The sequence below is a fragment of the Drosophila subpulchrella genome, chromosome X, assembly GCF_014743375.2.
Source record: "Drosophila subpulchrella strain 33 F10 #4 breed RU33 chromosome X, RU_Dsub_v1.1 Primary Assembly, whole genome shotgun sequence".
In the NCBI taxonomy this organism is placed as follows: Eukaryota; Metazoa; Arthropoda; class Insecta; order Diptera; family Drosophilidae; genus Drosophila; species Drosophila subpulchrella.
The window spans coordinates 29,404,355-29,426,449 of NC_050613.1; the positions used below are offsets into that span (position 1 = coordinate 29,404,355).

The 22,095-nt window shown below is 44.4% G+C and overlaps 5 protein-coding genes across 6 annotated transcripts; 3 read left to right on the forward strand and 2 right to left on the reverse strand.

The window, feature by feature from the left end:
- Positions 1-346: 346 nt before the first annotated feature.
- On the reverse strand, positions 347-9,457 carry LOC119555851 (phosphatidylinositol 4-kinase alpha). Of its 2 annotated transcripts, XM_037867482.1 has the most exons (11): positions 9,189-9,284; positions 8,490-8,703; positions 7,360-8,421; positions 6,646-6,705; positions 5,742-6,243; positions 4,697-5,683; positions 2,821-4,619; positions 1,784-2,700; positions 1,538-1,726; positions 1,226-1,472; positions 347-1,037 (listed from the first exon to the last, which is right to left on the reverse strand). In XM_037867482.1, exons 1-11 carry the CDS (start codon positions 9,282-9,284, stop codon positions 652-654), a joined length of 6,459 nt encoding a protein of 2,152 aa, XP_037723410.1. In that variant the 3' UTR covers positions 347-651. The 2 variants fall into 2 exon arrangements, with proteins under 2 accessions (XP_037723410.1, XP_037723411.1); XM_037867483.1 differs by lacking the exon at positions 6,646-6,705 and having other exon boundaries at positions 652-1,037; positions 9,189-9,457.
- A 576-nt stretch (positions 9,458-10,033) lies between these two features.
- LOC119556819 (polycystic kidney disease 2-like 1 protein) lies at positions 10,034-12,473 on the forward strand. Its single transcript, XM_037869269.1, has 2 exons — positions 10,034-11,031; positions 11,096-12,473. The coding sequence occupies exons 1-2, from the start codon at positions 10,111-10,113 to the stop codon at positions 12,407-12,409; spliced, it is 2,235 nt and encodes a 744-aa protein (XP_037725197.1). The 5' UTR covers positions 10,034-10,110; the 3' UTR covers positions 12,410-12,473.
- A 458-nt stretch (positions 12,474-12,931) lies between these two features.
- On the reverse strand, positions 12,932-14,910 carry LOC119556820 (seipin). The gene is made up of 3 exons (XM_037869270.1): positions 14,234-14,910; positions 13,384-13,871; positions 12,932-13,316 (listed from the first exon to the last, which is right to left on the reverse strand). Exons 1-3 carry the CDS (start codon positions 14,515-14,517, stop codon positions 12,979-12,981), a joined length of 1,110 nt encoding a protein of 369 aa, XP_037725198.1. The 5' UTR covers positions 14,518-14,910; the 3' UTR covers positions 12,932-12,978.
- Positions 14,911-15,237: 327 nt separating this feature from the next.
- On the forward strand, positions 15,238-17,463 carry LOC119556821 (tetraspanin-33). The gene is made up of 3 exons (XM_037869272.1): positions 15,238-15,655; positions 15,735-15,905; positions 16,346-17,463. Exons 1-3 carry the CDS (start codon positions 15,238-15,240, stop codon positions 16,669-16,671), a joined length of 915 nt encoding a protein of 304 aa, XP_037725200.1. The 3' UTR covers positions 16,672-17,463.
- Positions 17,464-18,170: 707 nt separating this feature from the next.
- Positions 18,171-22,032, forward strand: LOC119556336 (myb-binding protein 1A). Its single transcript, XM_037868426.1, has 4 exons — positions 18,171-18,594; positions 18,660-19,031; positions 19,093-20,373; positions 20,437-22,032. Exons 1-4 carry the CDS (start codon positions 18,271-18,273, stop codon positions 21,904-21,906), a joined length of 3,447 nt encoding a protein of 1,148 aa, XP_037724354.1. The 5' UTR covers positions 18,171-18,270; the 3' UTR covers positions 21,907-22,032.
- The last annotated feature ends 63 nt before the right edge of the window (positions 22,033-22,095 follow it).

Genomic DNA, 22,095 nt, shown 5'->3' on the forward strand with positions numbered 1-22,095 from the left:
GTGTTATTATAATTAATCGAAACTTATTGTATTTTTAAAAAATGTACATCTTCCTGCAGTTTGTTGTGAGCTGGCCCACTCACAAGGTGGTATATTGGCGCGAACGTTTAAACAAAATAAGGGGTTTTTACACATATTTTATAATCAAGAAATACGGACATTTGTGCTGCAGTTCTAGACCAATATAACAATTAATGTGGAGAAAAATATTTATTTTCTTATATTTTATTACAAAATTCAACCAAGAAAGTTAGGAATTCAATTCTTAATAGGAGTCTCAAGAAAAAACTAAAAGTTTAATGGAACCACCAGACATCCACTTCCCATTAAATAACACAGCTTATCATTATATAACATATTGCCCTATAATTGATTTAATATTTATAAATATTGTATAACGAATATATGCATATGCGTCGTAAAATCTTGGAAAAAGTTCAACATCTTATAAGTACGCGAAACAGATAGAAACACACTTTGGAAATGCGGGTTAAGAAATACAAATACGGGTGCGGCGACAAAAAATTAATAATACGGATGGGGCAGGGATATTTTCTGTTTGTAGGTTTATGTTTCGAGTGTTGTGTATTTTTAAGTGTCTTTTGGCCAACAACAACGAACATGAGGCGCTTGTATTTGGGTTTTAGATTTTTAGTAGGGTATCTGGTTCTGGTAGTACTGGATCATGTCGTAGGTACGCGTGCGGAAGTTCTGGTACGAGTTTCGGATGACAGCCAGCATGTGGGCGGCTGCCTCCTTGTTATTCTTGGTAGCCACGAATCGCTGCTTGAGCAGGTTAATCGTTTGTCCACGGAAACATGGCAGCCCAGTGTCCAGCATCAGGGATACCAGGGAAACAATCGCATCCTGGTAAGGCCGAACGGCGAGGAAGGCCTGGACGCACAGCTCACAGAACCACTTGAAGGCCGGTGAGTCCATCTTGCCGCCCATAATCATGACCATCTCGTCGGTCAACTTCATATCGGGTTCGAAACCGATATTACCACCTGGCGAGGACTCGAACATAAAGCCAAAATCTGCAATGCAATTGGGAAGGTGCTTATATTATTATTATTTGATCTGATTTTGTATTTTTTATATGAAATCTATCTATTTTTTTAACGTCAATACAATTTAAAAACAAATTTGTTCCATCAGAATAACTGTTTTCGGATTCAAACGAATAAATAAATTGACCACAAATGGAAGAATGGCCATGGCTTACCTATGTGTATTATGTGACCATCCTTGTCGATCATGATGTTACCGTTGTGGCGATCTTTAATCTGCAGCAAATAACCTATTAAAGAGTAGGCTGCCATCGATTTCACAAAGTTGGCGCGCGCTGCCTGGAACTCCTTGGAGCTCTCGTCGCCATACTGATGCTGGAAATACTCTGAGAGTCCACTGTCGGTCTGTCGACCGAGTTGATCCCTAGACTTGGCATTCGGCACGCACTCAATCACACCGCACTGGAATAGTTTTAAAGTCACTTCAAATTCGTATGGATTAAGAACGAACTGAGTCGAGAACTCACCCCTGGAGCGGTGGCCACAACGCGGTAGGGAAACAAGAAAAGATCGAGTCCCACCTGTTGGAAGATGCTCTTAAAGATGGTGATCACCTGAAGGGCCAACATGTCCTGGCGCACATCGTCGCCCACCTTAAAAATTGCAGCCTGCCAGGACTCCACGCCCAGCGTCATCTTGGCGTCCTCCTGAGAATTCTGTTAATAAAGTACGGTTTAATAAGTGTTTTAAATATCGACTAGGATCATCGCTACCGGATTATTAGACACCTCCATGGCGCGCGTCTCCAATTCTGTGATGCCGCATCGATATACTCTGAATCTGGCCAAATACGGCGCTTTAGCCGCACTCTGCATGGGCGTGCCGCTGCTGTAGTCGATATCCAGCACCATGGCCTCTGGGTTGGAGGGCAGATAGCACCCGCCCTGCACCTTGATCCTGCTAAGCGCCGCCAAACACGCGTTCTTCCGCTCAATGCCCTTGGCAAACGAGCGAATCTCACCGGAGACGGCTGTTATCTTGCCAAAGAAATCGAATTCCCGCTCGTAGAATCTCTTGGCGGCGCCCGAAAATGAAGCGATTATACTTTGCGATAGCTGATCGAGGGCCTCATACAGATTGGGATCTTTGTGTTGCTGATCTTCGTCCATGTACATATTCGTCTGCATGTTCCAGATCAACTGATGCGCTACAATCTGCGACCTCCGAGAAATATTCTTAATGAACTCCACCACATAGCCCATGGTGTCGTGTCGAAGTGCTTGAACCAATTGTGGAATATACGGCAGCACCGATTCCGCCGGATACGAGGAGAGGGTCTTCACAGCATACTGAGCGGTTAGCGGATGAGATGGATATTGCCGCGAAAAGTAAGCTAGCGCATGGATCGGCGTCACTGGCGACCAGGACAGTATGTATACTAGATCTGGACTCTCCTGCAGTAAATTCTTAGTGGTGCACAAGTACTTCAGCGCTTCGGGGATGTGGCACACAGCTATGGGATCGGAGCAGACAAGTCGTGACACCTCCTCGTCGATAATCTCTGCATTTTTGATCCGCTGCGGTAGGAAGACAGCCAGTGCCGGGTTGTAGCACCAGGCGAGACGGGCATAATCCCGCCAAACGTTTGGCTTGTATGGTCGGTTGCGCCACTCAGTGATCTGTTCCTCACCTGAAAAGAGAATTGAGCACGCGGTTAGAGCTTGGTATGTAGGATGGCCCGTGGAATATGAGTAATATAGTAAAAACATAATCAGGTCAGCTATTAGCCTAGATTTTGTGCGGGGCTTACCTGGCACTATTAGGTCTGGCAGACAATTGGGATTATACCAGGTGATGAGAAACTCAAGCTCGACGGCCAGCAGCTCGAGGATCAAATTTCGTTTCTTCATGTAGTCCTTGTCATACGAATCCTTTTGATATTGTAGCCGTTTGGAACGATTTGATCGCTTGGATAAGGTGGACGTAGAGTGTGGAATGGTGTTGTACCAACCACTGCTGCTCCCACCACCTGCCGCACCCATACCCACCGCATTTCCACTGGCACTCATAGAGCGCGTGTAGTCATTGACCAAGCCACTGCCACTGATCAGGGAAGCCGTCTCCGGATTATTTCTCACAGCCAGCATCTGTGTGGAGCTCACAGAGGCATTCGTCAAATCATAGTCACCCACTTCGGAGGTGACCAGATGCTTTTTTTCACTGCGCATCGTCTGCCAAAATTTCAGCAGTATCATAATATCCTCCAGCAATTGCTCCCTGCTTTGATTCGGGCACGTGGGGGGTCCGCAAAAATAGTCCAATGCATTGGAGTATATCCGCTCCCGGAGAATATTCCTTGCCAGAGATTTAGGTATGGTATTGCCCTGTAGCAGCGATAATCCGCACTGCAGCAGCTTAAAGCGGCAGCCCACCGTGGACACCTGACGATTCTGCTTGCTACTCTTCAGTATAGGAAGACATCGATGCAGAAGAAGACAGAACATCTCAACCTTATCCCGATTGCAATACTTAGCCGTGTCCACCATTTCCGAGAGCAATTGCAACCAAATTAGATGTGGACCGATCAGTATGGGCTTGCTAACCAACTTACAGCCTTCGTAGGCGGCAAGGGGATTTGTAACTTCCGTTTCCCAGGCAAACAAGCCCATACGCTTCTCAAATGTTGTCTGCCAGGCGCTGACCATCTCTTGGATGAAGCACAGCTCCAGATCCTGCCGGGCAGTTAGTACCCATTGCCAACATTCAACGGCGGTCTCCATCGCCGATTCGGTGAACAATTCTAGTTGCGAGCTGGCCACGGCATGCAAAAGTTTCCTGTCAATCTCCGAGCAGATGATCAGATAGGCAGTGGCCCGCCAAAGAGCTCCACGATGACGGGCATCGCTCTTCTCCGCACAAGCCTCCCAGACATCACTGACCAGTCGATCCGCTAGTCCTGCTTTATCCTTTTCACTAAGTACGGACAACAGGCCGCTTATCTCTCCGGCGTATTTGCTCCTCAGGCATAAAACTGATACGAATCTTGGCGTATCTGAGTTAACGCAACTCGGTCGTTTACTCGTAGTTCCCGTGTGCAAGGCACTGCTGCTGACCACGGAGTCGAATGCCAGGGCCAATCCACTGTGGTGGGCTAGGACAGGCGTCGGAATCTGATTTGGATACTCCTGTAGATGCGACCGTGTGGATCGTGGCGCCCACTTCATGGCCTCATTCACGATTCCCTGACACCGATCGGCAAAATCCTTTAGGCGCAGCTCCCTAGCCGGAAGCGAGTCCATCAGCTGCAGGGTGTAAGGAGTGGAAACCACCCGCAACGTGGGCGTCTCCTCGTTGGGATCCAAGCTGAGCGAGTACGCCAGTAGTTGGAGGATGTCTAGCATGCACCACAACACCCGGCGATTCCAAAGCAGATGGGGAAAACGATCGACTAGAAAGGATAGATACTGATCGGCCACAACCTGGATAGGTTTGTGGATGTGGTTGAAGTAGACCAGCAGCAGGGTTGCTTGCGATTCCAGCACCTTCTCACGGATCTCGTCATGAGCGTATAGAACATTGCGAAATTTCTCGAAGACCTGGTCGGCAACGCTACAGTTAACAAGGAGAGAATAAAGAGAGAGATTAGAAAGCTGTACACTACTTGTTATTAAACCCAGTAATCCTACCACTTGACGCACTGCCAGATGCCCGTTTTGTCCCTTTGAAGCGCCGTATCGCAGAGGTAGCTCATTATCGGCTCCAGACTCGGCTCATCCGCATTCTCCACGCGCAGCATCTCTAACCAGTAAACACTCAAGAGATAGGTGCATTGCGCAAAGGAAAGCTTATTGATCGCCGTGGCAACATTGTCTGAAGAGTGCTCCAGAAGCACCAGGATCTGGCTGCGCAGCTCGTTAACCGAATCGCTTTTTATAGCCAGCGTGTAATTGAGTTCTCTCATATCTGATTTGTGGGCGGTCTGCGAAATGAGTAGCGGCGACTTGGCCGCTATTTGCTGGACACCTTGATACCAATCTGCTGGCCAAAGTCGGGCATTTGTGAAGCCCATCACCACACAGTAGGCCCAGAAGTCCTTGAAGAGCTTGTGCAGGCGTTGGCGCGGATTCTTGATCGGAGGCAGGCGGCGCACCAATACCGCAATCACCGGTATCAGCATGCCCAGATTACCAGCACGTGAGCTGGCCTTCTGGGCTCCCGGTGTATTGTCGTAGCTGCGCTCGCCATCCAAACCGATCTGCACGAACAGCTCCAGCAGCTTGCCTAGCAGCTCTAGCATCTCGGCATCACCTTGGATATTGGCCGCTATATTGCCCAACGCATTGACCACCGCATCCGAGACGTGATGGAATTGCTTTCTGTGTTCCGGATCAGATGTGTAGGCCAACGAAGCCGATTGCACTGTGACGCGGGAGAACATCTTCATGATCTCATCGAAGACATGGGTTTCGCACTGCGAAATGATCATACAGCCCAGTTGATCCACTATCAAGGCGTTCTGTTCTGAAGGTACCTTACAAAAACGCTGGATAAAGAACTGCAGAATGTTTTGGGTGGTTTTCGAAGTGTCCTTTAGCGCTACGGCCACATGACCCAACATCACAATGATGTTGAGGCTAACCAGGTTGGATTTGTGGCATTCACCTTGCGATTCACTAAAACATGGGGTGTGTTAAGTTACACATGTTTGTTCAGTGCGTAATATACACCTACCTGCCAGATTTTTCGGCGGTGAAGAGACGGTTTGATACGTTTGCGACCAAAGCTGGGACACAAAACTGGTCCAGGGTGTGGGCAGCTCTCAAAGCGATCGACAAATTCTCGATGGCCGCATCGCGCAGAGATTCAAAAGCAGCATGACCACTCCTTCCAGTTCCGATGCCTGGCGGTTTTTGGTTATCTCCGTAAATTACGACCGCCGTCCGTGAATCCGAGTGCTGCACCGCGATCTTAAATGGCGTCAGCTCCTTCTCCTTCTTTTGCTGAGCCAAAGACTGCATGGCATGGTCATGGAGCTTGCCCAGAATTGGACTGGGTGCCACAAGGAAATCGCGCAGATATGAAATTGAGGTGCCAGCAATGTTGGGAAACTTGTGGGCCAGTTTACCGAGACCCTCTAGACAAACCATTAGCAGCGGCATGTGATCCATCACGATCTTGTGACTGAGCTCCAAATTCAATTTTTGCGACAGCCGGCCACACAGCTTATCGGCCTCTGTTTGGGATGATTTACAAATTTTAGTTATTACTTTGTAATGATATTATATAGCCGTTTTCAAACAAGGAAACGAGGAACAAAAAGAGGATAAGGAGGTTGAGGATATGTTGCAGCATGCAGCGAACGTTGGCCAGGCAATTAACAATAAACCACAAAACCAAAATATAAAGTATTCCATTTAAGAGGGGAACCCACATAGAATTGCAACTGAAGTATTTATTGTCGATGTATAAATCTAATAAATTAATATTGAAGTCGTTTTTTATTAAAACCATTAAGTCAATTAAGTTAAAAATAATATTTTTTAAAACAATCAAATTTTTTACATATGGTTTCCCCCTAATTATCAGTTTTGTGGGTAAAAAAATCAAAACTAGTTGAGATTACACTGCTCTTGACCTTTCTTCAATAAAAATTGCAAGCCATTCTGCAGGGATGGCACATTATAGTCGACGTCAACTGAACCGTATTCCGGGTTCCGGCCACCAAAAAAACAAAATTAAAAAAAAAAACTATAAGAAACTAAAAGAAATTAAAGGAAATAACTAAAAATGTATTAAAGATAGAGAGAGGTTAAAACATTCGCAAATACCCGATAAACAATCATTTCTCACCTTAATATATAAATTATTACAAAAATAAAGCAAAAGTAAAGTCACTTCAAAAATGTTTTCAGTTAGCAAAAGAGTGTTCATCCTTTAAAATACAAAATACAATTTTATAGGTACATAAATTCATCTCTTACCAAAATGTAGTTCAACTTGTATATTAATATATATTTGTAAGTAGCTAAGGCGATCTTTTGACTATTGCATATTTTACCGACTTTAAGAACTATAATTATTCTATTTGCCATGTCTTCAAAATGGAATATCAACTCAATTTACCCTTTGTTTCTTTATTATAGTATTAACGTAAGATTATTAATCTTCAAATGTTTTTTTACCATCTCCCTCTAACTGATTGCGAAGCTTCTTCCCTCTCTCTCTCTTTCGATCGGTTTTGCAATAAATATATGTAACTGCTTAGATTGCCATTTAGCATTTGCATTAATGCTTTAGCGTTGAGCTGGAATTCGAGATCATTCGTTTCATATAAAGGATCTTCGCTTACCCGTTTCATCGCGAATGGCCCAAACCAGTAGATCGACACATGCCGCATTGGCCATTACATTGACCTTGTACTTGTTGACCACCGCAATGCCGTTTTCCTCGCGTCGCTCACGCTCCTGATCCTGCTGCTTATTCTGCAACTCCGTTTGTCCATTCAGGAACAGTCTTTTTACGAATTCCTGCACATCCTTGGTGAATGGCGTCGGCAAGTCCACCTGATGCTGGAGCAATTCACGTAGCAATGTAACCAAAACCAGGTTTAGCGTTTCCGAGAAGCTCTTGTAACAATAGCCTTTGATTTGGTGCAGTGAAAATATGTCGCTAGCCTGCTCATCCAAATGTTCCAGCGTGTCCTTGGTTAACAGTTTCTTGGACACTGCAAATATGGTCTGCAGATGCTGGATGGGAAACGGTGGCACTCGATACAAGGGTCGTGGGCCTCCTTTCGTAGGCGATTCGCAGACGCGCATGTTGGGGAACTGGTTGAAACTGGAGCCGTAACGCGTGAAGAAGTGCGTCCGTGGGTCGTACGGCACGGAGAAGTAGCTGTGCAATGAGGGCTTATTGTGCTTTCCGGCCGTGTACCGCTGGCGCGCATCATCGTGACCTTGGTTCTGGGCCTGCGCCAAGCTGCCCGACATGGAGCGCGGTATTATGGGTCGAAACTGATGCGTGGCTGCCAAGCGTTCGCTACTGCTGAAGGACCCGCCACAAGTGCCACTGGCACTGCTGCTCGATCCGGTGCCATCGCGTCCACCGCCTTTCTGAATAGGCAGCAGCTCTGGCGGAAAAATGCGGCACAGCAGGGGAGGATCATTGCTCGCATAGCGACCCATCGATCGGGCCAGTCCAAAGAGCAAGGGCACCGTAGCCTTGCACAGGATAATGGGAGGTGGTGCTGAGCTGCTGTCCCTGCTGGACTTTACTATGTTAGCCAGAGCACTTAACGTTTCCACTTGATTCAGAATGATCTCCTCGCGGGAATCTGGACATTTGGCCGCTATATCGGAGAGCAGGGTATTCAAGCAGAAGCTAAACTTCTCCGCCGAGGGAATGCGAATGCCTGGTAAATGGATAATTGCATTACCAATCTGGATCTGGATCTGTCATTTATATCAGACTGAGACTTACGTTCGACTTTGTTGCTTCGGGCATCGTCAATCCAGACTGCTTTGGGCAAACATTTAGCCAGGCGAAGCAAGTAGGGTACAATCTGTCCCTCATGCTGGCAGCCGCCTTCTAGATAGTAGATTCCAAGGGCAATCACGGCATCCTGGGCCCGTGTGTCCAGGCAGAACACTCCGGCGGCATTCTCCTGCGGGCAATACCTGAACAGGGTTTGCACCTGTGTAACAAAGAGAATCCATAAACAAGTGAGGTGTAAAAGTTTCTAGTGAAATTTATAACTATGACGAACACCCTGAGCTGTATGCATTTCTGACTAGTTTTCCCATGCTTAAAATGAAATGTTTGCATAAACTCGCTTCCTAACAGCATAAATGCGTGCAAAGGTGTAGTAATAAGTGCTTCTGAATCAACATAATTGGCTGCACCTCTCATACTAGCTTTTCGTGGGTTAGTTCATGTTCTGATGATGAGATGGTGACAGATTATAGAGCAGCATACTGTTTTTGTTTCAAATCACTGTCACTCTTCCCCGAATTAGGAGAGTTTTGTCTGTGTGTTTTGTATTTCGCGAAATGTAGGCTCACCACCCACACCCCCGCCCCTTGAGCACCCACGCATGTCTGTTTTATGGCCGCCGCTCAAGGTCAGTGCGAAAAGTCGATTGTTAGGAAACTTGATAATTCTGTGACCCCAGAAACGTACCTTTTCCCACGGAGTGGGCTGAATCCCCGCCAGAACACGGGCCAAACACAAAACGGTCCGCTGGTACGTGTATTTATCCGAGGCGGTCATCGTCATTGCTCCGTTCCCACTGTTCCTCCAACTGACGGCCACCTGCTGCTCCGGTCGTTCGTTTCGTTTCGATTTTATTGGCTGTCTCAAGCAATCTCGCTAGGCCTTCGTCATCATTTTGTAATTCGGTAATTCGGTCGCAAAAAATTAAGTTGAACAATATAGTAGTACCGCGGAATTATCTATAAATTATACCAAAAGTACTCCAAACGGTCACTCTGCAAAGAAATGTTAACTAACAGAGAAACCCTCGGCGTATGCGCAATTTTTGAGCGCCCAACAGCAGTGCTCTGTTAGCGTTTACTAATACGCCATCTACCACTCGTGTTGGCAACGCCGCCTGGTAAGCCTGTAAGCCTGGTTGACCTGGTTAAATACGCAAGAACCTCGGAAATGGCTTAAAAATAAATACTTAATAAATTTAGTACATTTTGCCTGTATTTCTAGGAAACAGATTCGATTTTAAATAAATCCGTTTGAGTTATTATATTAAAGCTTTTCCTTTGTAAATCAGCATGTCTATATAAATAGGTTCTGCGGTATATTTTTACTTACTCTTCCAGATCACTACCACCTAACCGTTTACACAGGCTACAATTTAAAAAAAAATTAAAAATATAAATAATCTATCTATCTTTCTAAGCAATTCCGCAAAAAAATATCGAGCAATAAATTTCCTAACAATGCTTTCAATTGAATAATATTATTATTCTCTCATCTAGTGAGCCTGTAAGTTTAACAACTCGTCATTCGAAAACAAAACCATACCTGTTTTATCTAGCTCTAAAAATATAGTAAAAGTCCGGATATCTTTTTCGAGCCCAACCCTCTAATGAACGCGAAAAAAGCGCATTTAGCCATGTTTGCGATAACGGTCGGGATAATAATAGCCTGCATGATTATGATCTCGGTGTTTGCCGGATTTAAACATGAGGTGGTCAAATTCAAAACTATGCTGGTCAGCATGGTGATAGTGCTGATGTTCCAGTACCTGATCGGGGACCCCATCAAGTTTGTAATCCTTGCCTTAGACAGGACATTCTGGCCGCCAAAGATTTATGTACCACCTATGAGCGATGAAGGATATAAACACGATCGCAGGGACTTCCTGAAGCAACGCCTAGGCAGCCAGAAATCTAATTTGGTGATATCATCGCAGTACAGGAACTGGAAACTCAACGAGCAGTACAAGTTGATTGCCCATGATCTTTTCACCTACGGGCAGTACTTTCTCTGCTTGATGTGCTTGGTTCTGGTTACGCGAGATGAAACACTCTATCATAATACCAGGATCATCAAGGATCTGTTTATGTTCAATCACACGGATTACACGGGTCTAAAGGAGGTATACTTTCTGAACCAGCTGTATGACTTTATTGAATCCACGCTGGTGATAGCTTTCAATTCAAATTCGAGTACTGGAACTGCACCTGGTTGGGTTCATGCGGAGCAAACGGTTCTCTTGGGAGTGATTCGATTGCGCCAGCTGCGAGTGATTGATCCGGATATCGGCTTGGATAAACCGGAGTTCTCGGAGATGTACTATATGCCTGATTGGCAATTGCCGTACCGTCGACTGCACTATGCTGATAAGTATTGGCGGATCTATGAGCCCTGGATCCCCATAACGGTGAGCTTCGAGTTCCTGGACGGCCTCCTAATGAACTTTGATCATGTGGGCTACCTTAACAGTTATCCGGAGCTGTCGGGCTACGTCAGTCTGCTGGCCCGGAGCACGGGGAATAGCATGAAGGTGAGTAAATGGGGGGTTACTGGGGAAAATCCTTTGGAATATGAGCTAAGATCATTGCCCTTAGGTTTTGGACTACCTTAATGAATATCACTGGCTGACCCTAAACACCTCGGCGGTGTTTATCGACTTTACTCTGTACAACGTAGATGTGAATCTGTTTAGCATTTGCACTTTGCGGGTGGAGAAGACCCCTTTTGGCGGCCTAGTGCCGGATGTTCAGGTGGAAAGCGCCAAACTCCTGGAGAACGTAGATCAGATGCCCTATTCTGGGTTACTGGCCTTGCTTATATATGTGGTCGTTTTTATTCAGTTCTCCCAGACGCTGGCCACCAAACTGTGGTACGAACCGCGACTGCTAAAAAGTATTTGGAACAAACTGGACCTGTTTATCTTTTTGGTGAATCTAATGGTGGTGGTGCTGGTGGTTCTGCGCGAGGCCTTAGTAGCCAATATGATGAAGAAGGTCGAGGGTGCTAGCAAAATGGAGTTTATTGACTTTCGGCGACCATCGCGCATGCACCAGTTGACCACGATCACGATTGGATTTTTAATATGCATAACTACACTTAGACTATGGCGCGTAATGCAGTTCTCTAGTGTTTTTGAGCTATTCACCCGGACCCTTTACTTGGCCTGGGCGGCAGTGGCCAGCACGGCCATTGCCATCGTTATATTCCTCATGGGCTTCTGCTTCGCCGTCGTCACCATAAATGGTAATAATAGCAAGAACTTTAATAGGTTTGTTAAGAGCATGGTGATGTGCATGTGCTTTTCCTTTGGCTTCAGTGCCCAGGTGAAGCCATCGGAATTATTCCATGGCGGTAAATGGTTGGGCATTCTTTTGTACGGTGTTTTGGCCTTCGTCATCATAGTGCTTCTGATTAATGTTTTTGTGTCCTTGATCAACGATTATTTCACCATTGCCAAGACCATGAGAGACTCGGAGACTGACCATCGGATTAATTTCTTTGAGTTTCTGCGAGTCGAGTTTTCGGGATTCTTTCGCTGTATCCAGAATTTACCCTGCTGCCGACGAAATTACGTCCGTAACAATCGTACGGTGGCGCAGAATGTGAGCAGGAAACTGGATGAAATGGAAGCAAAAAAAGCCATGAAGCAGAGGCAACGACGCGGTTACCAAGTGATCCATCGAGAATCGAATGACGATGCCCAGTCGGCGTATAAGGATCGAGGCGAAAGGATAATCAACGTAGGAAATATCCTGAGTACACAGTTAACGTTGCTCAGCATGCTCCTTTTTAATGATGATGAAGAAGAGCAAGATCAGCCGGAACCCCGGGATTTTGAAACGGATGTAGAGGGAGGAAAAACCACCGAACCAAAAAAAAATAAGTCCGATAATGAAGCAGAAGCCTGAAAGTAATTATTTTCTAAATATTGAAATGCTGTATGTTAAATTTAACAGGAAAACTATAAAACTTTTTAAAATATGCTCTTTCTTTGGTTTGTGACTCTTTCCGTTGGTTAAAAAAATCTCACAAGAAAAGTAGTACTTGTGCTGACGAATTTTAATTTTTGAACTCCTAACTCCCGCAATAATAAGAAATAATAAGCTTGTGTCATTTCAAAATAAAATGGTTGAAATCTAAAATAACATGTACAATTTAGCTGCTTTAGAAAACCGGGGGTTTACAATTGACGATTTTATCGACTCTATCAAAAGGAATATCAATAATACCTATCATTTCTAAGTAAACAAAATATCCACCACTTAAATGAATTAATGTTGAACTACATAATTGGACTGCTTTAAGTACAAATTGGCATAATTCAAGGCATTAACTGGCCTGAATACTTCATTTGGCAGCTGTGTTTACTAACTTAGTCCTAAAATCTATTTAGTCTTTGGCTCAAGCGTAGCATGGGCGGTGGTCTTGGCTTCGGTGGTGAATGGTGGTCTCTCTTTTATTTCAGCCACTCCTCATATTAGTGGTCCGCAGTGGTCTTTTTCGAATGACGCTTACGCAGTGAATCCTGGGTAGCATCCTTGCCACTGCCAGATTTCTTGACCAACACCAAATCATCTGCATCCACATCGCTCAGTGTGTCTCCACCCACGTCTGCAATGTCAGACTTATCACCGTAAGCAAACAAATCATCATCATCCCGAAGGCTGCTCGTTTTGGAAAGGATTACGCCGGGTTCCAGCGACTTCGTGAGCCGGGCGTATTTGATTTGCACGCTGTGCAACCACTTGGCGTCGGACCAGTGGTACCAGCTGAGCAGAAAGATGACCAGTATAAAGAATAGATTGGTGCTAATGGCTGGAAAATAAAAATAGGATTAGCGGGGATTTTCTAGGGTGGATTCGGTAGATATAAGGCAACATACCCACTATGGCCGACAACACTGGCCAGTTGAACATAATGTACCGCAGACCGGTAAAATCGGCAACTATATGAAGTGTCACCGTATAGAACTGAATCTTCTGCGACTGTATCTCCACATAGACATCCGTAATGGGATGCTGTCGCTCCTCCAGATACCGCGAAAATATCTCTACCGGGACTTGCTGGAATTCCTCCTTCCAACCAAGCACATAAAGCGGACTTAAGGCCCAAGTGGAGATCATGCGGATCAGTGGCGACCGATATCGCATCATTGCAGATCGGCAGGAATGTCCTCTCAGCATCGAATCGTAGTCCCTCATCTCGGCGCACACCATAAACATACCCAGTTCCAGATTCTGTGGGGATTCCGGCATATCGATATTCACGATCACCTTATAAGCCTGGCCAACCATAAGAAGCTGTTGCTTCTTCGTCAGCGAGACGTGGGCATGTGGAAAGGTACAGGGCGTGCTGGTCTCTAAGCAGGTTCTGCAAAACGTTTGACAGAATGGTATCAGTCTACTTGAAATGTACATAGAAGTGGGTGCTAAGTCTAGAATGGATAACAATGAATTAAACAACTTGGCGATAAGCAGCTAACAATAGTGCACAAATTACTATAGACTGCAGTTATAATTATCAATCGCACCAATAAAAACCTGAAACATAGGAAGATTATGGCTATATTTATGGACCTGATAACATAGGTAACCAGTTTCAACATTTCGTCTGCTTAGCGGTTAATTTTTGGGCCAAGCACGGAATTTATGTCTAGTTCAAAAGTTTGTCGGCCTAGCTGGAAATGATACCTTGGGAGCAAGAATCTGGACCAGAACTCGATTCTTACTTACTTGAACTGCATGTGGACGGGTCGTGTGTGCGATATGGCCGGCATGAAGACGTAGTAGAAAGCGGCGTACATGAAGACCGCCAGCCAGATGATGAGAACCACGGCGAAGGCTATGAGTCCTAGCCGGAGGACCAGTTCCCGCACCGTGCCTACTTTCTCATCCGCCTTGCTGCGGACGCGATCGTAGACGTTCCAAGCGAGATTCAAGGTCGGACGGATGAGGAAGCGACGTCCCAAGCCCAGAGGGTCCAGGCAGAAAACCACAAAGCGCAGCAGGAAGTTCATGGTGGAAACTTAGTGCAACTGAAACTTGGTCGAGCCGACGAACAGCAATTAAAGAAACTAAGTATTTTGTATTTCGTACTATCAGCGCCGACTGCTTATCGATTCCCGATTTCCGATAGTGACCCTCTCTCCCCGAGATTTGCATTGGCTCTATCGGCTGATTCATATGTACAAATGTATATTGTGCTACGACCAATCCACGATCCCAGACCAGACGTTGTACCAGCTCAAAGGTCAGCCAAAACGACTTTTCGGTTTGGGATGATAGGGGGAGTATTACACTGGCCAACACAACCTATTGTTGTGTTGAAAAATCATTATTTTTAAGACAATTCCTTAATTTTTTAAATATGCTCTTTGTTGTGCCTTGAAACACACATCTACAAACATTAGATGCTTTGTCAAACTGAAATATCTAGCAATACTCAACTACTTTATCAACTTGTTGCACAGTTTTGCTGTCTAGTGGTTCCCCGAACCAGCTGTTCCACCCTGCTATCGATAATCGGTAGTCGAAACCAGCCGATTGTTTTCATTGTTTGTAATTACACATTTCATTCAACTTTTCCTAAATGTCTAAATGTTTAACTAAAATATATATTAAGCGAGATAAACCAAACAAATAGTAAAAACCACTGCCAATGCGGTAAAACGAGCGTACGGGTGAAGTGCAAAAAGTGAAATCGGTCGAACACAGATAAAGATACAGATAAACTGAGGATGAGCAACTACCGTTATCAGGGGGGCGGCATCGGTGGTGGAGGCGTGGCAGGGGGGCGCGGCTATAGTGGGATCGAGGTGCACGAGGTGATGCATCCGCATCATTTCACATATGTGAGCCAGTGCGTCAAGTACATGATCTTTATGCTGAATTTCATGTTCTGGTTATTTGGTGGCTTGCTCCTGGGAATCGGGATCTATGCCTTTATGGATAAATGGGTGGAGGCCAACGGGTCGGTGCGGCTAGAAAACGTATACGATGTGATCCTGAACATCTCCCTGGTCATGATTTTAGCCGGTATGGTCATCTTTCTGGTGAGTTTCTTCGGATGTTTGGGCGCTTTGCGGGAGAACACCTTCTTGCTGAAGACGTACTCCGTGTTCCTGCTGCTCTTCTTCCTCTTGGAGATGGCCATCGGTGAGTCATTGCCTTCTGGGAGCTGCGAAGTGTAGGTTGCAGTACTGGGACCTGACTAATTTTCTCTCTCCGCCAATAGCCATCATTTGCTTCGTTTGCCCGCAGTACATGAACACCTTTCTGGAGAAACAGTTCACGGACAAGATCATCCACTCGTATCGCGACGATCCGGACTTACAGAACTTCATTGACTTTGCTCAACAGGAATTCAAGTGCTGTGGTCTCAGTAATTCGGGCTACCAGGATTGGAGTGAGTTAATGATAATGTCAAGGCTCTAAATAAAATGTCAATATTAACATGAAGTTACATTTTTGAACATTGCCTCTAGTAAGGGCTTTCAGTAAGATAAGACCTAACATAATTTTGAGAAACTGAATTTTTCCGAAACAGCAATTTAATTCATAGACAGAAGTAAACATTAAATTAAGAAATCGCCTCTAAAATAGTTGTATAACCTTATGCTGTAGTTTTGTTTACACAAACAAACGCCTACTTCATTTTTGATTACGCATAAAGACTTACAACAAAATCACAGATAAGGTTTATCTCAAAACAAAAAACAGACTTCCTTATAATTGAAAGAGCTATTTCAAGACCTTATACGGTAGAGCCACTTTAGCTGAAATCGTTTTATGTTGCTAATTGTAAAATATTTTTTTTGACACGCCCTTACCATGTACTATTTGCAGGCAAAAATGAGTACTTCAACTGCAGCTCGCCGTCGGTGGAAAAGTGTGGAGTGCCCTACAGTTGCTGCATTAACGCAACCGATATATCCTCAGGACTGGTGAATATCATGTGCGGCTACGGTGTCCAAGAGACTCAGGTTCCGGAGGCCAGGAAACGGATCTGGACTAGCGGCTGTATCGAGGTCATGAGGATTTGGGCCGAGCACAATCTGTACGTGATTGCCGGCAATGCTCTGGGCATCGCGCTTATCCAGCTGTTGGTCATCTATTTGGCCAAGACTCTTGAAGGCCAAATCGAACTGCAGAAGTCGCGTTGGTCTGCGTGAGATCCGGTACTGCCCGAATTTTACGGGCCTTACGATTGCACCTGAACGTTGCATACTCTCAGAATCCTTTGTTTTGTATAACACTCATAAGCCGTCAAGAGTAATAATGGCCAAGAGTGATTATTATAGGGGGTACATTAAACATCAATACAAGTTCCAACAAAAGACATTTCTGTGCCACTCCGTATGAAACTTGGACAAAATAGCAAACATGCTATTTATATAATATAAGTACATCAACTCGAAAAAATGATGTGACAGTCTTAAAATTAGAGAGTCTTTTATATTCCAATTTACATGTTTTTTATTTTTTTTTGGTATTTGGTTACTTAACAAATTATACCGTGCAATATTAATATTGAATGTTTCTCGAAAGCCAAAAGGACAATGATGATTACTGGGTTTTTAGTTTCTTAGATAACTTAGTCCCCAATATAGTTTTTATTATATTCAACCGACTATACTCCAGATGTTGTAAAATACCCATACATATTTATATCTCCCCCTTTTACAAACTCATCTCAAACGATATACTCACGTATGCTTATACCAATCCGACCAAACAACGCCATATTACGTTTGGCCAGTGAATAACTTTGTAAATCTCGATGCATTTATATTTATACGCAAACCATTTCCATTAAAAAAAACACAACAAGGAGCACAAATCTTAAATATGTAACTATAAATCATAGCAATTTTGGAATGTATTATTAATTTAGGAACCCTAAACCAGTAGATTTATAATTATTCAAAACAAAATATAAAATAAATTTATTTTAATCTGAGTAATGGAGCAGATGCCTATTAATTATTGGTTTTCAGACTGGTTTTCACAGAATTCTTTTACAATTGTCATTTTGATTTTTTTTTTAAATTTAGAGTCCAGAAATCGTTTGACTCGTTCAAAAGTTGTAGTTTCTCAAAGATTTTCGGTCGAAAAACTATTTAAAATGGTGGAGCCCTACATGCGACATCAAATCGCAGTTAAAAAATTACAACATATACGGCACCAAAGTTTGGGCTTACCTGAATCCCCCATATTTATATCTGACAATTTGTTATGGAATGTATTATAGGTATCTTTTCCGAGCGTATTTCCAGTATATTCCTTTTACCCACACCTTGCGCTTGTTAGTATTTTTATACTATATACGTGTTATTTCCTCGGTATTCCCTAAACTGTTGAACGGTTCAGCAAGAATCGTTGAGTTTTAATAAACGGCTGGTTAGATATTGTCTACATTTTGGCCCAACTCTCTACCAGTGTTCCTGCACGCCTTCTTTATTTAAAAAAATTAAATTTTAGTTCATCAACCTTACTAATAATTTAAAGCAATAAAAAAATTATTAAACATATTTTTGGGTCCTGTTATTCGCTTATTCCTAAAGCTTTAAACAATTTAGCAGTGATATTTTTTTAGAGAATACCCCAACTGTAAATATATGTACATATACTTAATGTACTCTTTCAATAGAAACCGATACGTTCCGACAAAGTTATCGATGATTTTCCGCTTTACACGTGCAAATTAAGTAGCACGTTATAAATTTAATACGAAGAAGTTTACTTAATTTAGGTATAGAAACTTAATTAAAATGAAGGCCAAGGCGGATAAAAACTTAACCAATGGAGGAACAATCAAAGCAAAGGTTAAGGAGGAACGCAAACGCCCAAAATCCTTGAAATCAGGGGAGGATGTGGACATAGGAAGACCGGCCAAGATTCTAAAGGTGTCCAGAAAGGAAAAGCCATCGGAGCCCGAGGAAAAGGAGAACACACCGAGCAATGGTCACCTGAAGGTATCTCAAATCAACAAAGCCGTTTTCGTGGTCTTTAAAAAGATCCAGGCCAGCCCCCTGACTCAGAAAATGATTAATTCCCTGGTGGTGCTGCTGCGGGACGACACAAATGTTGAACAGGTGGGTGCTCTACAAGGTACCTGAGTAGTTCCATTAACAAATTTGTTTAATTTCCCTGACACCAGCGCACTGCCACCAGTTGCTACGTGCTTAAGCGTTTGATACGTTCTACAGGAGCAGATGACCTCAAGGCAGTAACCCTGGCCGCTAGTTATATACTCTGCATCCTTAGCGCCGTGCCCGCTATTGATGCTTTTGAGGTTCTAGAAACCCTAAAGCGGGATCTGGCCGTTGGCAGCCAGCAGAGGGGCAAGGAGGACTCCTTAGCCGCCGTAGGTCAGTTGATTACAGCCTTTTGTATCCTGCAGACGCCGCAGTTCGCCAAAGCCGAGGCCAAACTGGTGTCAGCAGTCTACCAGATTCTAGCGACCCAGCTGAAAGGCAGGGAGTACCTGGTGTCCATGTGTGCTGATATTCTAGCGGGCTCTTTCAAGCAGGTTGGTGATTGAGGTCCGCCTAAGGGGATTATGCTTATGCTTTCTTATATACTTTGCATAGCTACCAGCTGCCATCTTCGAGGAGTACGTGTGGCCACTTCTGCAACCCCAACTAAACAAGCCATTGAGTGCATTAAAGGTTAACACCTGCGATCTATTGCTTGCCGTTCATCTTACCTATCCCTCTATTTTGGGACGGGAGCAGCTCATTGCTAGTTTGTGGCCAAAAAAACCGGCATTCGGACAGCTCTTTGAGCTCTACTTTTCCGGTTCTACCATTCACAGTGACGGTGTCTACGCCAGATTGGCTATATTCCTGACGAAAGGCGGGAAGGACATGCTCGTTGCCTGGCAGCATTTCAGCGATTCAAATCATCCTTTAAAAAACAATGCAGCTAAGGCTTGTGCGGTCCAAGTACTGGCCCACATAATACTCAACGTCGAACAAACAGAAGAACAGTACATTTTGGATATTTTTACGACCACATGTGTGCAATTCTTGCTGCAGGAATTGACAGCCTCAAAGGGGGATACAGGTGAGGTAAAAAAACCCTCCCAAAAGGAGCTGCGCGAAATTTGCTTCAAATTCGAAGGAGCCTTGGTTTTGAGTTTCGAAAAGCAGTTGCAAAATGAGGAAATCAAACTGCAGCTTCTGCTAAAATTACTGGACCACAGACTGCAGTTGGATTCGGTAATTAGTTTGCCACGTTTCACCCAGCAATTGATCAATCAATTAAGCGTAGAGAGTCTCCAGAAACTCTACGATTACTACAGAAATCTACTGAGTTCTTTGGACGATGAGGATAGAGTGAACCGAGTGCACTGCCTTAACCAGATGCAAATACTCCTACAGCATTCAAAACTAGACCAGGAGGCTAAATGGCGTCAAAAGCAGCTGCGTCACCTGCTCCTCGCTGGCCTTTTCCATTTAGATGTCGATAATAAGCCATGTGAGGCCCCCAAAGCCAGCGCTTTCAGTCGCCAGTGTGCGGCGCGTTGTGAGGAAATCTTTCTGGGTTCTCTGCTGCACAAGTGTTCTGGTCTGCCAGCTCTTTGTCAGTTGCTCCAAAAGACTTTGAGTTATCTCAACAAGGAGTTGGGGAAACCAGGTACGGAGAGCAAATTGCGTTTCCCAAGGAATGAGGCCCTGCAGGAAGTATGGAAACAGGTGGAAAAATTGCTGGCGAATCCCAGTAAAGAAACGGATTTCGTTGCACAAACATTCGAGGCGCTTATCCTGTTTGTTTCTTTATCTTTGTTCACAAAAAATCCTCTATCCGTTACCGTTTTGGAGGATCTGATTATATGCCGAAGAAATGCCCTGGAGAAGAGCAAAAAAAATGTAAGAAAAAATCACATTAAAACCATTATACCACCTATACCTATATTAAATTTTGTTATTTAGGTTAACGAGGAACTTAAATGGCAAGATGTGCTTACAGATGCCCTGCTGCAGTTGCTCTTACAAACGGGCCACTTCTGGCGTGAGTTTGTCAACCTGGTGGGCACTGCTTTGATTCCCCACCTCGAGCATGCTAACCTTGAGCAGGTTCTTGAAGTACTCAACATGAATCAAAATCCCTTAAGCAAGAAAGACGATGGCGAAGAGAGCAATGACGAAATCGAAGAAGATTCCAGCGACGATTCAGACGGTGAGGATGATGATAGTGAGGAGGAGGAAGACGATGAGGATTCTCATTTAGCACAAATTCGCGAGAGCGTTCGTCAGGCTTTGGTCAACGAAGACGACGCCGATGAGGATGGCGCCAGTAGCGTGGATTGGAACGATGTGGACGAGGAGCAGGGTGAGCGTTTGAATGCTGCCCTGGAGCGATCTTTTCAGTTGTTCCGACCCAAGTCGCGCAAAGCCCAAGAGAAAGAGCGACCCTCCAAATCGGAACGCATTGATAACACTAAACTGCTGCACTTCCGCATTCGCGCTTTAGATTTACTCGAGCTGTTTATATCAAAGAAACCAACTCAATCGGTGATCTTGGACGTGCTGTACTGCGTTTTTCAGGTGTACCGACACTGCAGCGGCGACACCAAACTGCAATCCTTGCGAGAGGCCAGTTTAAAGTTGCTCAAAAAGCTGCTCGCTAAGAATATTGAATTTGATGCGAAGCAGGATTCGACACCCATTCTAGAGGCCATTGAGCAGCTGATGTCGACTGCCGAGGATAAGTCAGAGGAGGATCAAGAGGATAGCAAGCAATCAACCAACCGACAGGTAAAGGGAGAGGTCGCTATTTGGAGGGATAAATGCTTCGCCTACCTGGTTTGCCAGGGCTCAGCAGCTGGGGAGCCCAAGCATAGTGCCGTTTGGCCTTTGCTCGTTGAATTCCTGGAGCTGTGGGTAGCCAATCGGCGTAGTCGCCTATCGCTGGCTAGTTTCGAGGCTCTCTTCCAGTCTAGTCAATGGCAGGGAATTGCTCCGCTGGCCGTTGTCTTGGCTTCCCATTTGGATGTAAAGAAAACACGCAGTTTCCGGCGAGCACAGATATTAAAGCTTCTCAGTGAGCAATTTCGACGACTCGAATCAGCTCTCAAGGATGACAGCTCCTCTTCCAAGGAATTCGAGAAGCAACTAGCCAGATATGTGCATCAACTAGAGACAGAGCCTAGCAGTCCTAAAGAGTTAAAGCTGCTGCAGAAGATTTTGGCCCAAGGTGCCCAGAAGCGACAGAAGTTGCTAGAAAGTATTCAAGTCGTGGCCAAGAAATCTAAGTCTGCAAATAAGACAACAAAGCAGGAGCAGCAGGTTTCTGGGGAAGGTATGGAAGTGGAAGATGAGACGCAAGCAGCAAAGGGGGAACAACTGAAAACGAAAAAGGACAAGTCAAAGAAGCCAACAAAAAGCCTACAAAATAATTAAGTTCGCTCCATAAATATCCCTGCTTAATAATAGATTAACATTAAGTTTTTTGTTCCTAGGAAATATCTAATGTTAAATACTAAATTAGTATTGAAGCCAATAAACTTTAAAAACAAATATTTTAAAGGAGCCAGCATTTTTAAATGAAAATACATTTTCAAATTATATACAATAAAATTAGATCAAATG